Raw genomic sequence first — 13,044 nt, 5'->3', positions numbered from 1 at the left:
GTGTACCGAACGACCCCGAATGACGCTTTGGCAAACCACCAGTCACCTGCAGAGGCACTCATGGGCCGTAAACTTAGAACTGTGCATTCTTCCATGTTGCCAACACAACCTACTGAGTCAAGGTCCATACCGGTGGCAGTTGGAACTCCATTCAAGGTGGGAACGCCCGTGCTTGTCCGTGACTATCGCCCAGGACATGATTCATGGATTGCAGGTCGTATCCTGCGCAAACGCGGTAGTGTAATGTACGACGTGTCGGTTGGTCAAGACACCTGGACCAGACATCAAAACCAACTCCGCTTTAACAGCACGCCGGAAACTCAAGTATGTTCGGGTGCCGTACCGTTGGACATATTGCTCGACACTTTTGAGCTGAAAACTGAGACAGCTTCGAAAGAGGAGAGTGTGACCGGCAGCTCAGTATCTGATCCAACACTTCTTCCCAGGCGGTGGACAGACCGACGCCGCCGCCAGCCGGAACGTATCCAGGTCGACCCCCGTTGAGTATGTTACTGACATTTCACAAGGTGAGGTGTTGGGGATATCAACATCCCCCCCAAAAAAACTCAGTATTTTTATGTGCTAGCTAACTCCCGGCATCTTCAAGGTCAAACTATGAATATATATATGCATTGTCATTTTCCCCATGTTCGCCTGTTGATCGCGTGTTGTTGGATCATTAAAGTTTGTGTCCGAGGTTTTTCGTCTTCTCACTATCCGCCGTGCTAGGAGTCTGGATCAAGCAACACAGCCGGGGATAGAGTATTGCCACAATCCGCATATCATATTGTTTTGCTCACAGCGTGATCGAACCGTAACAGAAGTTCACGAAATCGTGGCTTATCTGAAGAGGCTTCACGAACAATCAGTGATTAACCTTGTTCATGACCACGGTGAATACATCCAAACAAGAAACACCCATCATATCTGCCACATGGCTGGCCATCTGGTTTCTGGATACGGAGGAGATTTGTTGCAAGGCCAAAAAGTGCAGTACGAGTGACATGAGAGCCACGCGGAACGTCATGGGCGGATTCTTTTTTTAGAAGAAATGAACAGACTACTACTGGGCTGAGATTGTTCTATAACTGAAGATTTGAAGTGCACAAACCGTCTGCGTCCGCTCACCCATTACGAGCTCCATCGTAGCGATTAGAAAAAAGTCCAAGACAAGAAAGAAGCTTGAGAATCTAAACGACACTGGACGGACAGCATTCCTGGTTGAAGAAGTTCACAGATTGCGACCCTTTACTCCAATCAGATGAACAGGGAAAATAACCAAATGTACAAAAGCATCTCTATTGACCACAAATTATGTACAGCGGAATACTATGATTTAGATCATCTTTTGGCACCACCAATGCGCTTTTTCCCTTTTGGCTTCCCGGATTTTCCTCTATTCTTTCGCAATGCGGAAAGCTTCTTTGGTTTGGCCTGGTGTTTCGCCGGATTGAAATCCTTCCGCGCTCCTCCACTAAATGACTCCGCAGTATTACGTTTGCTCCGCTTCTTCTGTCCACCGTGACCGTACTTTTTGTTCTTGTAATCCCGTTGATAGTTGATCCTGGAAATAGGCAAGGAAACGGATAGTAGTGAGGGTTATCTACCCCTAGTAGTGTGAGCTGGAAAAGAACCGGAGGGGGTTGTCTCAGGTCAGGAAATGTTCACTGAGTCTCTCCAGGTTGATTCGCTTGGGTTATCTTCGTTATCCAGGAGTGTAGCTCACAGGGCACGGAAGCCTCGCTTCAAATACAGAAATCAGCATAGCGATTCACGTGGACCTATGATCGGCATTTTCTTAGGGGCATGAGCTATCTTTTTGGAGATGGGGAATGCATGCATGATAATGGCTAACAGGATAGACTGGGGAACTGCATGAGAGCGCTGCCAATGGCATGCTGCATCCACAGGGCCTCTAAGTGCTTCAAGACCATCCGTCAGAGCTAACCACTGCTAACGTCCGTGCCACGGCTGGCGGTAAACAAGGGCAATCAGCTGAAGCAAGGGCTCAATTAAGAACAACACTTTAGCGTAAACTTTCCGGTGATATTGCTAACAGAATTCACAGTAAGGACCAAACACGTCAGGGACAAGTAAATCGAAAAAACATGCTCACATGGCACGAAAAGCCGGCCTGATGGGATTCTTTAAGTAGGCAAGGATAGCCAAAAAAAGATCTAGAGTCTAGCAGACATTAAAGCTGGTTCGTGAGTCCGGAAAAAAGCTGGGTAATCGGCGGAGCGGCATCGGGCGATCATAGCGTCACCACACAATAGATCGACTAGAAATGAACGACGGAGAAAATTAGTACCATCCACCGGCAAAAACGGTCATGAGTAGCGAGACCGTGAGGGGCTTTATTTACATTGGTATGCCCTGAAGGTTGTACCAAAGGCGCTCTAATAAATAATAATAATAATAATCGTTCAGCTGTAGCGCCCTTTCGGTGCCTGGCTACCATGCCACCCGAAGGAAGCACGAGGGCTGGGATACTGTCAAGTTGCCCAAGCCTAGACAGGGGAAGTCGAGAGGCAGAGGTCGGGTTCGAACCACGGACCTTCCGGTCAGCAAATTCGCACTCAAACCACTTGAGCCATCTCGCCCAAAGGCGTTCTATAAATTTGCCAAGCAGAAAACAAGTACTGGTGTCTGACAGACAGACCGCTCCAACCTAGTTTACTGTAGACTTGCTCGCTGTGCCGACCGACGGTTTTTTGAAATCCGCTACATACCAAGCCAATACGATGTAAAACGAAGGGGACCAACTACTTAAATCCCACTTGTTGCCAGGCCAGAGTTCGCTGCTGCTGAAATGAGCCTATCTGCACTGAGTAAGTCATTTCTATGTGTATCGTGAATAGCAAATCGATGGCTACGAGAATCTCAGTAACCGGGAAAAATAACCTTTGTAAAAGCAACCTTGAGGATGATGAATAGCCAGCTAGGATGCCCAAGCGCCACCGATGGAACCTGGGAGCGGGGATCACCGTGACACGACCTGCACGTTAGACGAAGCGACCAGACACGACTGCTTTGGGAGCACGACAAGGTGTTGAAGCAATTGACTGAACAGGGTCACAAAAATAAGCTGTTTACTTCGGGGCTCCTGACTTACAGGTACGAACCATCAAAAAGTCGCCAAACTTCCGTACAATGATCTGTAAAAACGGGTGACCTATCTTCGGAGTTCACAACTTTAAGCCCTATTTTGTAACAGCAAGTGTCCATTCCAAAGGAAACAGCTCCGTCTTACTTTCTGCGATTCGCAACATCTTTGGCTCGATTAAATCCGGGTTTCTGTTTATCGGGTGTATCGCGATATTCCCCCAGAATCTGATCCAACGTACCATCGTGATCTTTGCCTGCGGAAACAAAAGGAAACTCAGATTCACGAATTGCGGGACGTATATTTTGTCCTTCCGCATTACGAGTATTAGGGATACATAAGTCGAATCAATACCAGTCGCAACAGAGGATAGTTTAAATGGAAAGGCTGTCACTCAGTTGACATCAAACAGGTAGGAAAGGGGGAATTCATTCAGTTGTAACACATTTTCGGTGTCTAACTGCCATGCCACCTTAAGGAAGCACGAGGATCGAGACACTACCGGGACGCTTAAGAGCCGTCGAGATGCATAGGTTGGGTTCGAACCACGGACCATGCGGTCGATAAAGTCGGCTAGCAGCTGCTTCGAGAGACGAAGCATATTAGTCATCCTGGTAGAAGCAAGTCATATGACTGTTCACTCACTTTGGCCTGTTCAGTTAAGATTGGAAGAATCAGATCATTAAAACAGCAACTGACGAGTGAGCCAACTAATAAAACTGTGCCCAATGTCAACATTGAGTCGTCCAAATGTGTTGGAACGGAGAGTACGACGGTGAACACATCACGAACCCACGTTGACTTCGTCATTGTGTCGCTGCCTCCTTACAAATTTTCCGTTTTGTATTCATTTGTCGTTGTGCGCAATTCGATACTAGGTCACATTTGGCGTCACACTCCTAGTCATTGATATTTTGGCATCTCTGGATCGCCAAGAAGCCCAAACGGAACAGTTACGTCTTCCGCCAAACCATTTAGCTTCCTTTGCTACATCACCTGTCATCTTTTCCTTTAGGTTACGCCAAAGTGCATAAAAGCGTGGTGGATATTTAATAGTTACGTATATCCAAACCCCGGTATCATCTGTCGAGGTTTGGATTATATGATACTGCCTCAGTCCTCGTGATTCCTTCGGGTAGTCTGGCAGCCAGGTGCCGAAGAATTATTTGTCATACACAAGGTACGCCAGCCACATCAATTAGACGGGTTGATACCATGATTATTAGCCTCAAGGTCGCCGGCTATGAAGCTTTTTTCGACGAACACCAGCACGATGCTCGCACCGATTCGGATCAATGGTGCGTAGACATCGACCTTAAGGAGGTAAAAAATAGAAGATAGTAGTCCGGCTATAACGCCCTTTCATCGCCTAGCTGCCATGCCACCCGAAGGAAGCACAAGGGCTGGTATACTGTCAGGTTGCCCAAGCCTGGACAGAGGAAGTCGAGAGGCAGAGGTCGGGTTCGAACCACGGACCTTCCGGTCAGTAAATTCGCGCTATATCCACTGAGCCGTCTCGACCTTGAGGAACGGAGTTCACTAATGTCAGTGGGCTGGCTGTGGGTAGAATTTGAACTTATTCGGTTATTAGAGCGAGGAGATTAGTCAGAAAGAAAAGTTGAAAAAACATGCAACGTCCGCATTGATGAGTTCGGGCAAACTCGGCAAGAAGTACCACAAACGACCGGTAGAAAGCGGTAGGAACACTCACCGAACTTTTTCCTCGATGCTTTGATAGCATCTGTGAGCTGACGCTTCTCCGCTTTGCGAGCTTGCAATACGGCCTGCTGTGTTTGCTTGCCAAACTTTCGTCTCTCACGCATTTGGCGGGCGCGTTCCCGTAGTGTAAGCCGCTGCTGGGTCTCTACCAAATGTTGCTTTATCTGAAATCATGATTCAGCACAGTTATGATAAGACAGTTGTTCAGAACCTTCACAAAACTCGATTCAAATGATTCACTTAGCATCACAATGGTCCAAGTTGTTGACGAGCTCGCAGCCAAAATTTATCACACACCATGCCAGCCCAAATGCTTTAGAGACCAACTAGGAGTTGAACAGAGACGCATATGTCAATAACACCCATAGGGGTTTGTAGCTGAAGACTTTTTGAGATTCGTCAGGCAGGCCTAATGCCCAAAATTCTACCGAACGTAGCCCGTAACCCAACATCAAATTTCTGCCAAAAGGGAAAATTAAGCTGATATTGAGGGGGGGGGTCCAGCCGACATCCATCTGAATCGTTCGATTAGAGTACCAATCAAATGAAGTCAGTCGGTGAGTGAGTGTTACTCGCAGCCAGTGTACACTTTGATGTTCCAGTCGAGGAACAGAACAATCTGATAAGCCCCGAAAAGCATCAAACAGGCAGAGGATTGCACACAGTTTTAATCAAGCGTACCTCGATACATTGAATATCGTTCCATACGGAACATGAGGCGGTGTTTTTGCAAGGAGGTTACTAGCGTGAGTGTCAGTTGAGATTCATTCGAGTCTCTCGTCAATACCAACTTACTTTGCAAACGAGTGTTAATCGCAACAGTTACCCTCTTTTATGACCTCCAATGTGGCCGGAGAATGCCATCGTGGAGTCCCATTCAACGAGTAGACTGCACGAGCTTGTGAAAGGAAGAACTACGGTGAAACCAGACTAGCTTTTCAGAATGCTTTATTTCAGTTTTTTTTTATAAAAAAACCCTACTCTCGGAAGATCATGTATCGGAATGAGGTGAGAAGTGAACCGGAACAACGGGCCACCACTATCTAATGCCGACGCGGATATAGTGATCAGGGTAGTTTCGTTTTGTGTCCTACTAACTATTGCCATACGGATGACAAAAGATACTACTAAAAACCAGTCAGTATACCCTATTCGCCATAGAGAAAGGTGCAGACAAACTGCCCGATAATCATGCACAGCGAGCAGCTCTGGACCGACAGCTGCTCAGCCATGCGAACACACATCTTAATCTGAGGATTACAGGAATGACGTAACGTGGATCGCTAGATTACGTTCCTTCAAACGCTCCAATCAAACAGACGAGCCACGGTTATTGTGAACTTCTCATTGTGTCGCCTAACTGCAGCTTACAGTAACTGCGGGGAACTTTGCATTACGATCAAGTGAGGTAAAATCCACATACTTTCGGGCGAGATGGCGCAAGCGGTTAGAGAGCGAATTTACTGACCGGAAGGTCCTTGGTTCGAACCCGATCTCTGCCTCTCGACTTCCTCTGTCCAGGCTTGGGCAACCTGGCAGTTCGAGCCCCCAGTTACCTACTCATCCTAAATCATAAGCCACGAGCTATTCGGTCCATTCGAACATTTTCCTTTCATTTCCACCTATCCCACCCCCTCCCGTTAAGGGATGTCTTTAGGGGCTAATCTTCTGCCCACCAGGACGACACGTGTCAGTTCGTTATTCCCTATCCATGAAATTGGGCACTTCCGATGATGCTTCAGCTTTAGCCGACTGTATCACTGATGTGTTATTCACAAAGAAACACCACCGTTTGTCTTGTTGGGAAACCCGCCCTCCTGATCTGACGCTGGCGAACGTATCCCTTTTCGAACACAATTCGATCGATAGCAACCTGCTATCTGCAAACTTGAAATGTGCATCAATCACAAGGCTGACCAACTATCGGGTGCAACCTTCGGAATCCGAGTCATCAGTCGTAGTTTCTGCTCATCCAATCTTCTCCCACCTCCTGGTCCCTAAAAAACCTTGGGTCAATGTGAAAGAAAAAGCTGAAACTTGGCTGAGTTGTTCGACCACTTCTCTCCCAACAACTCCAAATTACCCATCCGTTCTGCCTACCCACCGCTAGCACACGGAACGCTCAATAGGCTCTGCTTCCCTCTGACACATGGTAGTTCACATCTTTTGCTCTGGAACTGCGCGCCGGAACACGCTTTGGCGAACGTTCCCTATCAACTCCGAATATTGTACAGCCTTCGCTATCCCTAAGAATGAATTCCTTTGTGTCCCACCCTGTCTATGTTTGGATAACCTGGCAGTATCCCAGCCCTCGTGCTTCCTTCGGGTGGCATGACAGCTAGGCACCGGAAGGGTGATACAGCTGAACGTTCTTTTCTTCTCTTCTCACATCAATCAACCCCACCTTATTCTTGTTATGGAGCCCATTTTGGCTATATGTGTCCTGTGTGAACTTGAGTGCGGCGACCACCAATATGGAGCTGGATGCAAAATATCTATCCGTTGGGGGAAGGGCAATTTTCTTAATTTTGCTCCGCTGTACCCGGCCCCTTCTCGTTAGACGGCCCATGTACATTCTGCTCACTCAATCTATTGATGAATCGGTCCCTACAAGCTCGCCTTTGTCCAACAGATCCATACCGTAAACACTGAAGCTTCGGGTGTTTTATACCTCTGACTCCTTTCCTACTACTACTACTACTACTACTACTACTACTACTACTACTACTAATAATAATAATAATAATAACAATAATAATAATAATCGTTCAGCTGCAACACACTTTCGGTGCCAACCTTCCACACCACCCGAAGAAAACACGGGGGCTGAGATACTACCAAGCTTGGAGGGCAGCAGTGGAGATGCAGAGGTTGGGTTCGAACCACAGACCTTCCGATGAGTAAGTTCGCTCTCTAACTACTGAGCCATCTCCTACTACTCACAAACGATTCAGTTTCTTTGGCAGGATTCGAAAATGTGTAGGCAACGTCACTCTTCACAACGCTGTGCACCCCTGTCAGCACAATTACCGCCAGCGTTTCATCGCCAGTCGATGATGTGTTCCGGAGCACAGTAGTGAGTTGGTAAGTGTTCACAATCACACACCGCATCGCTCTACCACACACCACGCTGATGACACAACCTCGACTGATGATGAAACACTCGCAAAACTCGCCAAACTGAGCAAGCAACTCGACTACAAACTGAACCTTAGCTACATCATGCACTGAACACAAACCTTGTTTGTCAAAAGCAGTTCCAAGTCCCTGCATGAATCCCTTTTCATCTCTGCCTTGGCTCCAGCCAGCCATATTTTATTCCTCCCCTATGAACTTTAACACACATGTCACTTCCCCATATCTTCGATGTCTCGTTGTTGCCTTGTGTGTTCGTTATGGATGTACATGCCCCTCACACTTTCAGGAAGTCTTCGGCTAGAGGCTGTCTCTCCCACTGTAATCCACCGAGAGAGCTATCAGACGTCACGTGCCTGATGATCGGATGGCCGTTGATCTGTCTGTCCGCCAAAATTGACAATTAGCCCGGAAACGTTTAGTCACCAGGCGACGAGAGATCGTTACTTCCCCTCTCTTCTGTTAAGAAACTCTTGCAGTCCTTGAAGACATTTCTCTTTCTTGTTCGAAATTTTTAGTTGGTATGTGGCGTGGGTAGAACCACCAGCAAGACGCGATTTGTTCAGTCAGTTCGCCGAAAGTAATCGAATATGCGGTACAACATCTTTTGGGGTTAGCTTCAACGATATCGAACCCACGTTTCATTTGAACGTGAAATTATGATGGTATCGGCCTTTTCCTGTATGGAGAACATCGGCTGTTTGAGAATCTATCGTCAAAGACAAAATGTGCAACACTGAATCTTTCAGATTAGACAAGTTTATGCAGCAAGAAGGCGAGTTGGCTCAAGTGGTTAGAGCGCGAATTCACTGACCAGAAGGTCTGTGGTTCAAACCTGACCTCTGTTGTCTAAGCTTGGGCAACTTGGCAGTATCCCAGCCCTCGTGCTTCCTTCGGGGAACACCGGGTGTTACAGCTGGACGACTATTACTGACTAGCAAGGGGATAAGCTGTCTCGTGGACGTCATCACTGTGAAACTGCCAACAGCTAACCTACCGCTGTTGGTTAATTACAGGAGCTTGATGTGTGATCGCTTTGGTTCAGATTTAAGTGACCCATGCACAGGCGAACACCCTTCCCATACTACTGGTTTACATACAACTAAATGTGATATTTCAGTAGCTGTAATAAATTCACAGATGTGGACAAACCGCTATGAAACGAGACAGGCGATGAGATACATAGACTGAAATGACAGTTGCAACTACGTCAGACTTCGAGAATTTTTACCCTCGAATAGACTTCAACCGATCACGTGGGGTCAAGATATCCACGTCGTCTCCTTCATGGCGAAGCACTGTGCTGTGAGATGAGCAGTTCGGAATGGTTCCGTGTCACACATGAACACTAAGTACACATCGATAGTTAACTTGTTCATACAATGATAACGGTGTCTTTAGGCGTGAGGGATGTTACCTGAGCAAGTCCCTCTTAGTGTGGGTGTGTAGGTGGGCCGCAGGAGCATTGCACACTTACATAAGGTGACAGGCAGTTGAGCGGTTGTCGAGATTTCGAAACATGTCAGAGCCTGCTGAAGACGAATTTCTCCACGACGAAACCCACTAGCCAACAAGAAGCGCACTGGAAGGGGAGCACTGACATAGTCAAACAGTCAGACAAAGTTCACAAGACAACGTTTCCAATAAAAAAATACCAACACGGGGAATCTAAAGGACGCGTCTGTTAGCAGAAGCACCCTTTCGGTGCCTAACTGCCACGCCACCAGAAGGAGCATGAGAGCTTGGATACTGCCAGGTTGTCCAAACGCAGACAGGGGAAGTCAAGACGCACAGGTCGGGTGGCCCAAGTGGTTAGAGCGCGAATTTACTGACCGGAAGTTTCGTGCTTTAAAAAGTGTTCAGCTGTAGCTCCCTTCCTGTGCCTAGCTGCCATGCCACCCGAAGGAAGCACGAGGGCTGGGATACTGCCAGGTTGCCCAAGCCTAGACAGGGAAGTCGAGTGGCGGAGGTCGGATTCGAACCACGAACCTTCCGGTCAGTAAATTCGCGCTCTAACCACTGAGCCATCTCGTCGAAGGGTTATTTACTGGAAAGTCTCACTGTGCACCGCTTCGGGTATCAGTCAAAGCCGCAAACAGTACTCACCTTACCCATTTGTTCGTCCGTCTTCACCATTTCGGCGAAGTAATCGGCTGGACGTTTGGTTGGGACACCCAACTGATGCAGTTTCGGAATCGCGACCAAAACTGCTGCCTGGCCGAGGCGATAGCTGGGTAACGAGGAAAGATAAGCAGCGGAGAGGAAAAATTAAAAAAAAAATTGAACAAAAACCAAACCAGGGTGAAGATGCACTGGTCCCACGACAGAACTACTCAGCTAAGACCACTTCTCTCCGATCCGGACTGTTCGGTTCGGGATGGATATCTCAAGAAAGATGACTCCATAAGTCTACATAAAGTGTAATCTGATTGGTACCAGGGAGCGAAGTCTCCATTCAAAAAGAACCAGGACAAGAATTACATCCACTCGTATTCCAACAACACGTAGGTAACTGACCGATCGTATCAGAACGGAGTTCTCCGCGTTGGTGGGACCAAAACAGCATACTTTTCAATGGCATGGCACATAACTAGTGTAGCCCCTTATCTATAGAAGGAAACAACGGTTGGTAGCCTCCTATGATGCATCTTCCAACACACACACACACACACACACACAATATATGAGCCACAAGCGACCAGTTTTTGGTTGATCTCAAGGGTGAGAAAACTGTGTTAAGTGTGCCGATGTCTCTTGTCAACAAGTCACTTAACAAATACACATAATTGCTTCGCAGCATTGGCAAGTCAGATGCTGCCGTGAAGTTATCTTGCGATGCAATCGCTGGTGAAAGATCAACCCAAACGAGTGGATATGCAGACACCTTAAACTTAAGTCATACGACCATCCACGGGCTTCAGCTATTCGACTTATCATTCGGCAGGATTTTCCTCCCGACGGACATGCTTCCAGTGCCTGAAGACCAGAACACCGAGCTACTCTAACCTGACCTCGTTAAGGTTGAAGAGATTGTGTTCAGGAAGCTTCAGGAACACTTTTGAAGATATTGGCTTAACTTTGAAGTCACCGTACTACCAGTCACCACAACCGTAAATCTACACCTGTTTTAACAAACGCAGTTATCCTGTGCCCCACCCGGTGAATATACGCTAATAGAGGCAGAGGTCGGTTTCGAACCAAGGAACTTCCGGTCAGTAAATTAGCGCTCTAACCACTTGGGCCATCTCGCCCCCCTTCACGGGCGAGGAAAGTGATGATGATGACTATTGAAGAGGATGAGTGACGGCGACGTGGACTCATCATCAGTATCATCGACAGCATGACATCAGTGTTCAACACCCACACGGTCGGGGGGTGGCTCGAAAAGTTACCCACTGAGGAAGAGCTGTGCGTTCTGAAAAGCACCCGAAAGACCTGGGCATTACTGAAACGGAGGTTCTACTAAACAAAGAAAATGCCTTGAAGGCCTAGATGGTTAGTCGCTGGAAGCTACCACCTTTTTCAAGCTACAGCGCTTACGTCTCCGACTTAAACTGGGATCGAGTGCTGTTCAAAGCCAGACACATTATCGGATGTCAGACTGGCGACACAGTGCTTGACAAAACATGTTTGTCGCAACGATCTGAAGGTAGATTTCGACTTTCACCGAGGCTAACAAGACCGTCAAAGATTTGTTTGGCTTCGATGCAGCACAACTAATTGGCATGGACGTGCTGTTGGGCAAACATGTGGACGCACAACAGTCAGGATAACAAGAAAAAATTGGAACAGAGTAGGTCAGCTCACAAATAGTTCTCCCGTTTGAAGTCATCATCGGGGTCAATTTGATCGGCCGTATCGGGGACATCCAATTCTTTCGCAGCTGGTGCTGGCTTTGTGACCACATCCAGTCTCTCTATCCACGGAAGTTTGTTACACAGATGCTCCAATGTGTTGGTCAAAGCAGCCTGGAGAAAATGAAGGTGATAAAACAGAGATCAGCCGTATGAAGTAACAATTGATAATCCAGTTGAAATCCATAATTAAAGATTGTAGTTTTATCAAATAGACTATAAGGCCAGAATTGCCCGGTGTCAAGAGCCTAGCAGAGATGACATCATCATCATTGAAAGCAACACCAAAGGAGAATACTAGTGCTTCAGTGCCGTTAGCTATGTCGATTTAATTGACCTAAGATTTACAGTGGAAGCGCTAAATAGGGAGAAGGGATGACTAAGGTTGGCCTATCTCAAACGACCGACGTGCTTACATCCCGAGCACTAAATCGGACAACCTGGGTAGAAATTGACAGCATACAGGACGTTGGCATCGGCTAGCCATTATATCGTCCAGTGTCTACAGCCAAGAACGAGCATAATTATGTGTAACCCATCCTGGAAGGTGAACAGTACTCACACGCTTCTTGACAGCCTTCAGTCCCCTCTACCACGTCAAGACCGATCCACCTCCATATTAGGCGTGGAAAACAAAGCTCTTCTCATAGAACGGTGAATCTGTATGCGTAATACATGGCACAGCCACCTTCACTTGCAGTGTTGGATGAATTCTCCTAGTGAAATACCCATTGCTACACAACAAAAAACCGTCTCCTGACAACCTCTTTCTGAATTAGTTGGTTTAAACCGAGTCTAAACAATTCTAGCTATAGTTCTGAGGCATCGGTGGTGAAAGACCCGAGACTTTTCTCGGATCCCTCAGCAGGATTGGCAGAACCCAGTAGCCGTCTAATATACGCGCTCCTTGAGACGAAGTGATGTGACGCGTTTTGTATATTGGAAAGTCATTATGGCCGTCGATATTCGCGCTTGGTTTCGTCTGTCACTATTAGTGCACAGATGCTGATAGCCATAATACAGATCAGAAGGTGAATGTGCACTAATAAAAGCTTTTAGTATTTCTGCGACACGTATAAAAATAAATACAGTGCGAAAATGGGAGCAAGTCAAAAAGGGAACTTATCGGATGCGAGAGTCCCTTGGTGGAAGTCCGGACGGCAGAAACGTGTTTTTCTCCGCAGTTCGACTGCTACACGTACTCCATGGTTGTCCGTGGACTTGTGGAGA

At 47.2% G+C, this 13,044-nt stretch overlaps 1 protein-coding gene across 1 annotated transcript in view; it reads right to left on the bottom strand.

Moving 5' to 3' along the window:
• Nucleotides 1-1,295: 1,295 nt before the first annotated feature.
• T265_06003 (hypothetical protein) overlaps nucleotides 1,296-13,044 on the bottom strand; it is a gene marked incomplete at both ends in the record, with an annotated part of 29,580 nt that continues 17,831 nt past the window's right edge. Inside the window, 5 exons of the mRNA XM_009171155.1 lie at nucleotides 1,296-1,564; nucleotides 3,254-3,362; nucleotides 4,818-4,989; nucleotides 10,067-10,190; nucleotides 11,768-11,928. Coding sequence (XP_009169419.1) covers nucleotides 1,342-1,564; nucleotides 3,254-3,362; nucleotides 4,818-4,989; nucleotides 10,067-10,190; nucleotides 11,768-11,928 — 789 coding nt within the window. The remainder of the gene's footprint in view (nucleotides 1,565-3,253; nucleotides 3,363-4,817; nucleotides 4,990-10,066; nucleotides 10,191-11,767; nucleotides 11,929-13,044) is intronic.

This window comes from Opisthorchis viverrini, assembly GCF_000715545.1.
Source record: "Opisthorchis viverrini unplaced genomic scaffold opera_v5_119, whole genome shotgun sequence".
Classification (NCBI taxonomy): domain Eukaryota; kingdom Metazoa; phylum Platyhelminthes; class Trematoda; order Opisthorchiida; family Opisthorchiidae; genus Opisthorchis; species Opisthorchis viverrini.
Note: the sequence above shows the minus strand (reverse complement) of the source record. Positions and strands in the feature narration are given on the sequence as shown.